Below are 12276 nucleotides of genomic sequence, written 5' to 3'. Positions count from 1 at the left end.
CCAAGTACAGGCTGAGTGACCACCGATTGGCAATAGAAACCGGCAGACATAAAAAGACATGGCTACCCAAAGAGGAGCGTGTATGTGGTCACTGCACGACAGGGGAGGTAGAAACAGAGATGCACTTTCTCCTTTACTGTGATAAATATTCCTCACCAAGAGATTCATTATTCACAGAAATGACTACATTTATTCCAAATTTTAACTTATTAAACTCAGAGGAAAAACTAAAAATACTCATGGGCGAAGGAGCAATGGCTCCTCTTGCAGCCAAATATGTATTTGCCTGCCATAGCCTGAGGGACACTGAATAATAACATCTGCATAGTAAGCAGTAACTTACTTATTATGACTGTTATTGTTATTACTGTTATTGTTATTAGTATTATTATTGTTGTTTATCATTCCAAATAGTAATGGTATGGGTGGTAATGGTAATGATAGCAGTTTAATGATAGTGGTGGTGGTAGTGGTGCATTACACCATACATTACATTCGACTATTGACTGTTACCATTTTATTGTTACTATTTTTTATATTTAATTTTGTATTATTATTTACTGCCATTCTATATTATTATTTGTCATTGTTTTAATTGTATTACAATGTATATTGTATACATTGTTGCTTTGGCAATATTGACACAATGTTTTTCATGCCAATAAAGCAGCTTGAATTTGAATTTGAATTTGAGAGAGAGAGAAAGAGAGAGAGAGAGAGAGAAAGAGAGAGAGAGAGAAAAACGAATAAAAGTGATCAAACTGAAGCAGAGGGGTGAAAATAGAGCCAGGAAAATAATGGAGCGTTTCCCAAACTCCACATCCACAAACACAACTCTGGTAATGTCATTACCCTCAGTGAATTGCCCTCTGTTACTCCATCACTCCCTTTTCATATGTCCTTTTACTGGCCTGTCTATGGGCCTGTTTTCACCAGCCACACCCCATGGTGCCTTCATTAGGCTTTTACAGAAACCTCAAAACATTAAAATGACTTCGACGTTAGGATGAGAACAGGTTACAGGTCACGGTGTTGAGAGTGTAGAGAGGAAACAGTTAAATTGTTATTTAACTGAAATGAACTTCACTATCCGTGTTAATATCCATTGCTACATTACTATTGTATGGTCAATCTCAAACTTTTCCCTCCTCCTCCTCATCCTTGTTCACCCCTCCCTCCCTCCCTCCCTCCCTCCCTCCCTCCCTCCCTCCCTCCCTCCCTCCCTCCCTCCCTCCCTCCCTCCCTCCCTCCTTCTCTCTCTCTGTCCTCCCCCTAGCCTGGGAACTACCAGCGCACGGTGAAGCGCACGGAGGATGCCTTCCAGGCGTGTAATGACATCGTGGTGTGCTTCCAGGAGAGAGCCCGTGTGGAGAGGCAGTACGCTCAGCAGCTCAGCGAGTGGAGCAACAAGTGGAAGCCCCTGGTGGACTCCAGTGAGTACTGCAGCTGAAGAGATTCACTGTTTGCTCACTATGTTCCCTGTTGATACTGTATACCCATCCACTCTCTCTCTCTCTGCTCTCCTCCCTCTACAGGCCCGCTATATGGATCCCTCCTGCAGGCATGGCAGTGTTTCCTCTCCTCCGCCGACCGTCTCGCCGCCCTGCACTCGTCTGTGTGTCGCTCCCTGGTTTCGGAGGACGGGGACCGGGTCAGGACCTGGCAGAAAGAGACCTTCCATAAGAAGCTCTTTGGAGGCTTCAAGGAGTCCCAGGACTTTGGGACTGGCTTCGCACGTGCTCAGAAACCCTGGGCCAAACGACTGAAGAAGGTTAGAATACTGTAGATGAAAGAGAGGTCTCTCTAAGACACTATGAATCACCGCGTTGAATGGACAATCTCTACTGAGAAATTCCCAGACTCAAAGATCATACCTTTATATAGGGTAGGGCAGAGGTAAATGACTTGGGAGTGTTTGTATGGGAGTCTTCATTGAGTCACTAATATGTCAGTGTTACCTTATGCCCCCCCTCCAGCTGGACAAAGCCAGGAGTGCGTTCCATAAAGTGCAGCGTAAGGAGCAGACTGCCAGGGACCGGGAGGTCCACGCCAAGGGCAACCCTGACGTGGCCATCGAGAAACAGAGGAAGATTCAGGAGGAAAGAGAGCTGGCTCAGCAGGAGATGGAGAAAGTAAGTGATAGACAGTAAGAGAATGAAGGAGAGAAGTGAATGTGTGAGTCTGTGTGTGTAATAATGTGTAACTCTCTCCCCCAGGTGCGAGCCCGCTATGAGAAGGTTCTGGAGGAGGTGACCCGCTATGCCCCTCGCTACATGGAGGAGATGGAGTGTATTTTTGACCAATCACAGGAGGAGGAGAGGAAGAGGATCAGCTTCCTCAAACAGGCCTTCCTGTCCGTCCACAGACACCTGGACGTCACCAACAACGAGAGGTAGGCTACACCTGCAGCCAGACTGTTACTAGGATGGTGTGTGTGGGTATGTTTGTTGTAGTTGCGTTGTTTCAATGTCTTTATCTCATCTCTCACTCTCCATTTCTGTCACGCCCCATTCTCTCTATCATCCCCCCCTTTCCTTCTCTCCCCCCTCTCTCCCAGTGTGAAGGCTGTGTATAATGAGCTCCACAACACTCTCATGGCCATCAATGAGCAGACTGACCTGCGCTGGTGGAAGAACACCCACGGACCGGGCATGCCCACCGACTGGCCTCAGTTCGAGGTGCAACACACTCACACACACAGACACAGCGGGCTAATGGAACTTAATGGGGCCTAATATAGTGTACTGTAATATGGATTGATGTAGACTTCTGCCCTGTGTTATTGTCAGAGTTAGTCTAATGTAGTGAACAGTGTTACAAGCTAATGCAGCAGACTGTATAACAGTAGTGCATGGTCCAACATACTGAGTATAACAACAATGTGACCAGTATTACAGTCTCTGGAGGCTAATATAATGGACCGGTCTGCCTTGTTGTACAATGGGGTCTAATGAAACGTCTCTTTCAGGAGTGGACGCCAGAAAAGAAAAGCAAAAAAGGGAAGAAAGAGAAAGAGGTAGAGTCACAGCAAGGCACCATAGAGAGGAGGTAAACATGTCTCCATCTGTCTGTCTTTATTGATTCCTCCTACAGTACAACTCTTTCTCAGTGATGTTAAGTAGTTGGAGGAATTTACGTTACAGTCTTATTAGTATGATACAGGAGACATGTAGTACTCACTTCCCATCTCATTATGAAGAATCATGTAGTTCAGATACTGACTGTTGTGTTAATTGCTTGTAGTTACGGTTAGTGTATGGTTGATTTACACTCTCTCTCTCAGTGTAATGATCGGAGGAGTAAAGGTCAGGGCTCTCTATGACTACGACGGACAGGAGACAGATGAGCTCTCCTTTAAAGCAGGTAGGCCTTCACGCTCTACTTGTCTGTGAGTGTGTGTGAGAGAGAGAGAGAGAGAGAGAGAGTCTCTGGTACTGTTACTGAATGATATATTATGACCATCCTCCACCTCTCCCCTCCAGGTGAGGAGTTTCTGAAGACTGAGGATGAGGATGACCAGGGCTGGTGTAGAGGGATGAGGGATGGAGGGAGAGAGGGACTCTACCCAGCCAACTATGTAGAGACGGTGTAGTTACACCACTATGTTTGTAAAAAGAAATAGATAGAAGGAAAATGAAAGTGACTCATTTTGATAAGAAACATTGTGTCTAAAATGATCCTCAGCTGATGTGTACTGTTCCTTAATGAATCCAGGCTGCATCACATCCGGACGTGATTGGGAGTCCCACAGGGCGGCGCACAATTGGCCCAGCATCGTCCGGGTTAGGGTTTGGCCGCGGTAGGCCGTCATTGTAAATTATAATTTGTTCTTAACTGACTTGCCTAGTTAAATAAAGGTAAAACATTTTTTATGAATAAATAAATAATAATAAATGAAAAAAGTGCCCATGCTATCTGCAGGAAAGCTTTCACCCAAAGAGAATACACTATGGGGATATGATAGCTCTGAAGGAACTTTTGGCATACCTACACGGCATCAAATATCCTGGTTTTTTTCTTCTTTAAAATATGTTGGAAAATGTTTAATATATTTACCTGAGACACCTATATGAAAGCTATATGATGTATGATGCCTTTTTTGTACAATTTGAGAGATGCGATGCTGATTCTATTGGTACGTACATGTATTGTACATGTCACCACTTGATGCTGAAGCCATACTCTATGTTTGATGTTCTTATAGAGCTAAACTCTCCTGTTCGCTTTAGTGAAACATATATTTATGTAGAAATAAGTGCTTATCACAGTGCTTAGACAGGCTTTAATCAGTGATTATTATGAACGGAGTGAAACTTTGACAATGAGCACAATTCATCAATACCTTTAGCCTTATCAGTAATAGTATGAGCAGTAATGTCTCCTGTAGCCTGCGTGTGTTATAAAAGTACGATGTGACAGGATTGGGATCTCCTTCTTGATGGCAACTACCCTTAATAGAAACTTTGCCAAAGTGAAGGATAGGATGCCATTTCTGGGCCTGTCCACGTTCGGGTTTTTCTTTTCCATTTCTAAATGTGTGTATATGCGAGTGTGTACTATACATGCATGTGTGTGTATATGCGAGTGTGTACTATACATGCATGTGTGTGTGTGTATATGAGAGTGTGTACTATACATGCATGTGTGTGAAAGGTAAGCCTCGACCCTCATTGTCTATTGTAGTAGTATATTTGAGCCTTTCATACTGTAAGTGCCTTTCTAAAGAATAAAATTAAACAAAACGAATGTTGATAACTTTTGTTGCCGTGTTCTTGGGACAGGAGATGACAAGTGATGACACATTTAATGATTGTGTTGGTGTTGTTCTACAGTACCTACAGTATCTACAGTGTTTATTTACACATACACCGAAGAGAATGGCTAAATGTACAGTATATGTGTGTGTGTGTTTGAGTGTGCGTGTGTGAATGTGTGTATACAAGTGCTTACAGCCGTGTGTGTGTGTGTGTGTGTGTGTATGTGTGTGTGTGAATACCATCGGCCTGGGTGTTGAACAGGGCTCTGGAGCATGTTTATGGTGCCACATCAGTGGAGTTGTCAGTCTGAGTGACAGTCAGACACAGACATCTCTGGCTCCCAAGTGTGTATCACAGACTGTGTCAGAGTAGAGCAGAGTACAGTAGAGCGAGGCATCCTGGACCTAGTTCAGGTCAAGCTCTTCTCTTCATCTGCCTGTGATGTCACCTCTCTCAGCCAGATGGGAAGTGACATCACCATATGGTCAGAATTCAAACACACCACCCATGGCTCTGGATGTTGATGATTCTGTATTCAAAGGACTGCACATAGTAAGTGGCACAGCAGTGAAACAAACAGATGGTATCATTGTAATGTGATATGGAATTCAACAGAAATAAAGGTTATGTATTACAGGTAAAACATAAATGGAACGTCTACTGTACATCTAGAACCATGCCATGATTTGTATGCCACATAGTTTAACATCTGTTGATTGGTCAAAATGATACCCCACCTGTATGGGGTCATGTGAGTAGGAAGGATGGGTCAAAATGGCCGTGGTGGTGTGAGGAAACAATGAATTAAATGTTTGTTTAAAACTTTGAAAGTAAAATAGTTGAGTAATTGTGCTGTAAAAACATGTTCCTTTGAATTATCTTCCTGGGAAAATGTAATCACTGGACTACTTTCATCACCAAGGACTACCTTTCACCACCAAGAATTTCCTTTCATCACCAAGGATTTCCTTTCATCACCAAGGACTTCCTTTCATCACCAAGGACTTCCTATCACCCCCAAGGACTTTCTATCATCACCAATGACTTCCTTTTATCACCAAGGACTTCCTGATTGTGTTGATTGACTCTCCTGCATTTCCTGTTGGATTTTATTTTATTATTTTTGTGAAATTACTCTCATTTTGGTTTGTGACCTTTGAACTCTGGACTACTGAATTGACAGGTGGCTCGATATAGTAGATAGATAGTTGGCCCTCTCCACACTCCCTCACTGTTTCATTGTGAAGGCAAGCAAACATGCATTATTAGCTTGTGTGTCGTGATGGTTTAGACTTGCACAAATACAGTGTGATAGAAACACAACCTAATGATGCCACTCTGAGGGGGGAAAGACGCTTAAAGGGATAGTTCATCCAAATGACGAATTCACCTCATCTTACCTCATCTTAAGGGTGCATAGTAGTCCATGGAACCATAGAGTCAGCTAACCCCAAGGTTACCTTCACCTTGTAGGGATTCAGTTTCTAAGTTCCTGTAGTCCGACACCCTTGCTATCCAATAAGCTTACCTCTGAGTCTTCATTTGGCCAATCAGAGCACAGCTTATTATCAGCTTGGATGCACCTCCCTCCTATTCCACAGAGATAGAATTCAGCAATTTATATTCATTAAGAGAGCTAATTTTGTACAGTAAGTCTAATGCCAACACATAACAATTAACACTCACTTGTTTGTCACGGCAATTATGATTGGAAACAGCTCATTTACATGCCAATGGTCCCCTGACATCCATTGAAATTGACGCCAGTGAGCTCTCAAAGACAAACCGGTCAATAGTGTCACCCATTTATCTTAGTCAGGTCAACATGTGGCCAACCACTCTTAGTACATAGTCTCTGCCCTCTGTATTTACTATGAAACAGTCATACATCACATCTCCTGCCACTCACAGCAGTCACCACGAAGACAATCAATGGAGAGAGTCAGTTTACAGTGGCTTTACCTCCGGTGTCATATGATTATATAATTTTGCTTAGAAGAGTGATTTGATCCAATCCCTCATGATCTCTTCTGTTTGTGTGGATCCTCCTTCTCTCCGTCTCTCCGTTTCTCTCTCTCTGTCTCGTTCAAATGAAATTCAACTACACTTAATATCCTACACACACCAAGGTAGAAAGATGCACATGCACCCATGCAGACTCATCTGCAGTTCACCAGGCAGCCAACAGAGGGGGCTAAAGGATCAGATTGGCAGCATACAGCAGGCCTTTCTCAAGGAGAAATATGCTCACTGGTGTAGCAGCATATTAGGAAAATGTCTTTATTCCCTCATGTTTCATGTTGTGACAAGCAGAACTTTGGGTTGCCATGGAGAGAGCTGCTGGAAAAAAACATAATTAAAAGCCCTGGAACTGGTGTTAGTCTGACTCAGTGCATGTCTGTCTGCAAATGAATGAGAATGCAAGATGTTTCCTTGAAGGCAAATCGAAAGAATGCATGTTTTTATATTGTGTGTATACATAATGTTCATATAATGCTGAGTGTATGTTAAAGGGAGAGGGGAGTATGTCAATTATGCTGTGTTACTCATATGTCTTCTTTGATACAATTCAGTCTAGCAGGGTAAGGTACATAGAAAGTGTGTGTATTTGTGTGTGTGTGTGTGTGTGTGTGTGTGGCTGTTGTGTGTCTGTGGGTATCCCTATGTAAACACAGACCGGTGTGTGTAGAAATGACTCACCGTCCCTGTTAGAAAGACACGGGGTAGAGGAGCAGATGAGCGTTCTCCTAGCTTGTCAGTCACACAGCACTCCCAGATGGGCTCTCACATCCTCCCCTGGTCTCTCTCAGATACACCAACACCTCCAGGGGAGAACCTCAATCCCCCTTACGGCCCACAGGGAGATGAAACCCCCAATCCCCCCTACGGCCCACAGAAAGATGAAACCCCCAATCCCCTCTACGGCCCACAGGAAGATGAAACCTCCAGTCCTCCCTACGGCCCACAGGAAGATGAAACTCCCAATCCCCCCTACGGCCCACAGGAAGATGAAACCCCCAATCCCCCCTACGGCCCACAGGAAGATGAAACCCCCAATCCCCCCTACGGCCCACAGGAAGATGAAACCCCCAATCCCCCCCTATGGCCCACAGGAAGATGAAACCCCCAATCCCCCTACGGCCCACAGGAAGATGAAACCCCCAATCCCCCCTATGGCCCACAGGAAGATGAAACCCCCAATCCCCCCTTCGGCCCACAGGAAGATGAAACCCCCAATCCTCCCTACGGCCCACAGGGAGAGGAAACCCCCAATCCTTCCTAAGGCCCACAAGGAGATGAGCCCCCCCCCCCCAATCCCTCCTACGGCCCACAGGGAGATGAAACCTCCAGACCCTCCTATGGCCCACAGGGAGATGAAACCCCCAGGCCCTCCTGCGGCCCACAGGGATATAAAACCCCCAATCCCCCCTGCGGCCCACAGGGATATGAAACCCCCAATCCCCCCCTGCGGCCCACAGGGAGATGAAACCCCCAATCCCCCCCTGCGGCCCACAGTGAGATGAAACCCCCAATCCCCCCTGCGGCCCACAGAGAGAGGAAACCCCCAATCCTTCCTAAGGTCCACAGGGAGATGAACCCCCCCAATCCCTCCTACGGCCCACAGGGAGATGAAACCTCCAGACCCTCCTACGGCCCACAGGGAGATGAAACCCCCAATCCCCCCTGCGGCCCACAGGAAGATGAAACCCCCAATCGCCCCTGCGGCCCACAGGGAGATGAAACCCCCAATCCCCCCTGCGGCACACAGGGATATGAAACCCCCAATCTCCCCTGCGGCCCACAGGGAGATGAAACCCCCAATCCCCCCTGCGGCACACAGGGATATGAAACCCCCAATCCCCCCTATGGCACACAGGAAGATGAAACCCCCAATCCCCCCTATGGCCCACAGGAATATGAAACCCCCAAGCCCCCTACGGCCCACAGGAAGATGAAACCCCAAATCCTCCCTACGACCCACAGGAAGATGAAACCCCCAATCCTCCCTACGGCCCACAGGGAGATGAAACCCCCAATCCTTCCTAAGGCCCACAAGGAGATGAACCCCCCCAATCCCTCCTACGGCCCACAGGGAGATGAAACCTCCAGACCCTCCTATGGCCCACAGGGAGATGAAACCCCCAGGCCCTCCTGCGGCCCACAGGGAGATGAAACCCCCAATCCCCCCTGCGGCCCACAGGGATATGAAACCCCCAATCCCCCCTGCGGCCCACAGGGATATGAAACCCCCAATCCCCCCTGCGGCCCACAGGGATATGAAACCCCCAATCCCCCCCTGCGGCCCACAGGGAGATGAAACCCCCAATCCCCCCTGCGGCCCACAGGGAGAGGAAACCCCCAATCCTTCCTAAGGTCCACAGGGACATGAAACCTCCAGACCCTCCTATGGCCCACAGGGATATGAAACCCCCAATCCCCCCTGCGGCCCACAGGGATATGAAACCCCCAATCCCCCCCTGCGGCCCACAAGGAGATGAAACCCCCAATCCCCCCTGCGGCCCACAGGGAGAGGAAACCCCCAATCCTTCCTAAGGTCCACAGGGAGATGAAACCTCCAGACCCTCCTATGGCCCACAGGGAGATGAAACCCCCAATCCCCCCTGCGGCCCACAGGGAGATGAAACCCCCAATCCCCCCTGCGGCCCACAGGGAGATGAAACCCCCAATCCCCCCTGCGGCACACATGGATATGAAACCCCCAATCCCCCCTGCGGCCCACAGGGAGAGGAAACCCCCAATCCCTCCTAAGGCCCACAGGGAGATTAATCCCCCCAATCCCTCCTACGGCCCACAGGGAGATGAAACCTCCAGACCCTCCTACGGCCCACAGGGAGATGAAACCCCCAGGCCCCCCTGCAGCCCACAGGGAGATGAAACCCCCAATCCCCCCTGCGGCCCACAGGGAGATGAAACCCCCAATCCCCCCTGCGGCCCACAGGGAGATGAAACCCCCAGGCCCCCCTGCGGCCCACAGGGAGATGAAACCCCCAATCCCCCCTGCGGCCCACAGGGAGATGAAACCCCCAATCCCCCCTGCGGCCCACAGGGAGATGAAACCCCCAATCCCCCCTGCGGCCCACAGGGAGATGAAACCCCCAATCCCCCCTGCGGCCCACAGGGAGATGAAACCCCCAATCCCCCCTGCGGCACACATGGATATGAAACCCCCAATCCCCCCTGCGGCACACATGGATATGAAACCCCCAATCCCCCCTGCGGCCCACAGGGAGATGAAAACCCCAATCCCCCCTGCGGCCCACAGGGAGATGAAACCCCCAATCCCCCCTGCGGCCCACAGGGAGATGGGGGAGAAGCACAACTCCCTGTTATAGGCCAAGGGAGGATTAACACCAGGGTTGAACATACAGGGCTTGCTGGTAGCTACAGGAAAGAGCAGGGCTGAGTCAGCCAGCCTCAGGAGGGAGGACCAGGGGGCGGGCGAGAGGACCAGAAGGTGGGGAAGAGGACCAGAAAGTGGGGAAGAGGACCAGAAGGTGGGGAAGAGGACCAGGGGCGGGCGAGAGGACCAGAAGGTGGGGAAGAGGACCAGAAGGTGGGGAAGAGGACCAGGGGGCGGGCGAGAGGACCAGAAGGTGGGGAAGAGGACCAGAAGGTGGGGAAGAGGACCAGGAAGCGGGCGAGAGGACCAGGAAGCGGGCGAGAGGACCAGAAGGTGGGGAAGAGGACCAGAAGGTGGGGAAGAGGACCAGGGGGCGGGCGAGAGGACCAGAAGGTGGGGAAGAGGACCAGAAGGTGGGGAAGAGGACCAGAAGGTAGGGAAGAGGACCAGGGGGCGGGCAAGAGGACCAGAAGGTGGGGAAGAGGACCAGAAGGTGGGGAAGAGGACCAGAAGGTGGGGAAGAGGACCAGAATGCGGGGAAGAGGGCCTGCTCACACAAGAGGGTCAGCTCAGGAAAAAGGGGGGAGGGCTCTCTGGCTCGCTTGGCCTCTGTGTGCATCCATTTTTTCATTTTAAATTGCCCAAAAATAATGAGCAATCAAGAAGATGGTTATTCTAGAATTTCAATTAGCCTAATTAAAGAGAGGGCAGCAGGCCACTGAATAGAATGGCTAACAGTACTGTGTGTGTGTGTGTGCAGTATGTCTGTGTGTGTGTGTGTGTGTGTGTGTGTGTGTGTGTGTGTGTGTGTGTGTGTGTGTGTGTGTGTGTGTGTGTGTGTGTGTGTGTGTGTGTGTGTGTGTGTGTGTGTGTGTGTGTGTGTGTGTGTGTGTGTGTGTGTGTGTGTCTGTGGACGTGTTTAATTCTACAAAAATAGTAAAATAACAAAAATTGGACCAACTGGGGACATTTTGTTAGTCCCCACAAAGCCAACTGCTATTTATAGGTGGTTAACGTTTAGAATTAGTGTTTGAATTAGTTTTAGGGTTAGAATTAGGTTTAGGAGCTAGGGATCAGATTAGGGTTAGGGTAAGGGTATGGGTTAGGGTTAGGGCTTAGGTAAAATTTTGAATGGGACTGAATTGTGTTTCCCCACAAGGTTAGTTATACAAGACTGTGTGTGGGTGTGTGTGTACATATGTGTGTGTGTGTAGATATGTGTGTGTGTGTGTGTGTCTACGTGTGCATCAGTGTGTTTGAAATACACTCTGAGGGATTGAATTCCTGCATCACCAGTCAGATTGAGAAATTAACCCCTTTCTCCCCAAATCTCTCCCTCCATTCATAGCCCAGAACGTAAGTTATAACCTCAATACCAACACCAGATTCCAGAACAGATCCTGCCTTCACTCCAGTTTAACGAACACCATTTACCTCAATCTGTTGCTCTGACAGTGAGAGAGTGAACTGTAACTTCAGCACCTCGTCTGCTCTGACAGTGAGAGAGTGAACTGTAACTTCAGCACCTCGTCTGCTCTGATAGTGAGAGAGTGAACTGTAACTTCAGCACCTCGTCTGCTTTGACAGTGAGAGAGTGAACTGTAACTTCAGCACCTCGTCTGCTTTGACAGTGAGAGAGTGAACTGTAACTTCAGCACCTCGTCCGCTCTGACAGTGAGAGAGTGAACTGTAACTTCAGCACCTCGTCTGCTCTGACAGTGAGAGAGTGAACTGTAACTTCAGCACCTCGTCTGCTCTGACAGTGAGAGAGTGAACTGTAACTTCAGCACCTCGTCTGATCTGACAGTGAGAGAGTGAACTGTAACTTCAGCACCTCGTCTGCTCTGACAGTGAGAGAGTGAACTGTAACTTCAGCACCTCGTCCGCTCTGACAGTGAGAGAGTGAACTGTAACTTCAGCACCTCGTCTGCTCTGACAGTGAGAGAGTGAACTGTAACTTCAGCACCTCGTCTGCTCTGACAGTGAGAGAGTGAACTGTAACTTCAGCACCTCGTCTGCTCTGACAGTGAGAGAGTGAACTGTAACTTCAGCACCTCGTCTGCTCTGACAGTGAGAGAGTGAACTGTAACTTCAGCACCTCGTCTGCTCTGACAGTGAGAGAGTGAACTGTAACTTCAGCACCTCGTCTGCTCTGAC

At 48.5% G+C, this 12276-nt stretch overlaps 3 protein-coding genes across 4 annotated transcripts in view; all 3 read left to right on the top strand.

Annotated features, from left to right (window-relative positions):
- The window catches only part of LOC139565020 (protein kinase C and casein kinase substrate in neurons protein 3-like), a 13869-nt gene extending 9123 nt beyond the window's left edge, over window positions 1–4746 (top strand). Inside the window, exons 3-10 of one of the 2 annotated variants that reach the window (XM_071385026.1) lie at window positions 1277–1433; window positions 1536–1771; window positions 1977–2132; window positions 2217–2392; window positions 2558–2678; window positions 2969–3048; window positions 3284–3363; window positions 3483–4746. In XM_071385026.1, coding sequence (XP_071241127.1) covers window positions 1277–1433; window positions 1536–1771; window positions 1977–2132; window positions 2217–2392; window positions 2558–2678; window positions 2969–3048; window positions 3284–3363; window positions 3483–3592 — 1116 coding nt within the window. In that variant the 3' untranslated portion in view covers window positions 3593–4746. The remainder of the gene's footprint in view (window positions 1–1276; window positions 1434–1535; window positions 1772–1976; window positions 2133–2216; window positions 2393–2557; window positions 2679–2968; window positions 3049–3283; window positions 3364–3482) is intronic. The other variant, XM_071385027.1, reaches the window with a different exon arrangement.
- A 3531-nt stretch (window positions 4747–8277) lies between these two features.
- Window positions 8278–9075, top strand: LOC139564864 (proline-rich protein 2-like). The gene has a single exon (XM_071384702.1). The coding sequence runs from the start codon at window positions 8278–8280 to the stop codon at window positions 9073–9075; it is 798 nt and encodes a 265-aa protein (XP_071240803.1).
- A 177-nt stretch (window positions 9076–9252) lies between these two features.
- Window positions 9253–10182, top strand: LOC139564863 (proline-rich protein 2-like). Its single transcript, XM_071384701.1, has one exon. It carries the CDS (start codon window positions 9253–9255, stop codon window positions 10180–10182), a length of 930 nt encoding a protein of 309 aa, XP_071240802.1.
- The last annotated feature ends 2094 nt before the right edge of the window (window positions 10183–12276 follow it).

The sequence above is a fragment of the Salvelinus alpinus genome, chromosome 36 (assembly GCF_045679555.1).
Source record: "Salvelinus alpinus chromosome 36, SLU_Salpinus.1, whole genome shotgun sequence".
NCBI classification, from domain to species: domain Eukaryota; kingdom Metazoa; phylum Chordata; class Actinopteri; order Salmoniformes; family Salmonidae; genus Salvelinus; species Salvelinus alpinus.
The sequence above is the reverse complement of the archived record's forward strand: the minus strand, read 5'-3'. Positions and strand labels throughout refer to the sequence as shown.

Coding starts and splice junctions, on each gene's coding strand:
- LOC139564864 (XM_071384702.1), top strand. CDS start 8,278: ATGAAACCCCCAATCCCCCCTGCGGCCCACAGAGAGAGGAAACCCCCA.
- LOC139564863 (XM_071384701.1), top strand. CDS start 9,253: ATGAAACCCCCAATCCCCCCTGCGGCCCACAGGGAGAGGAAACCCCCA.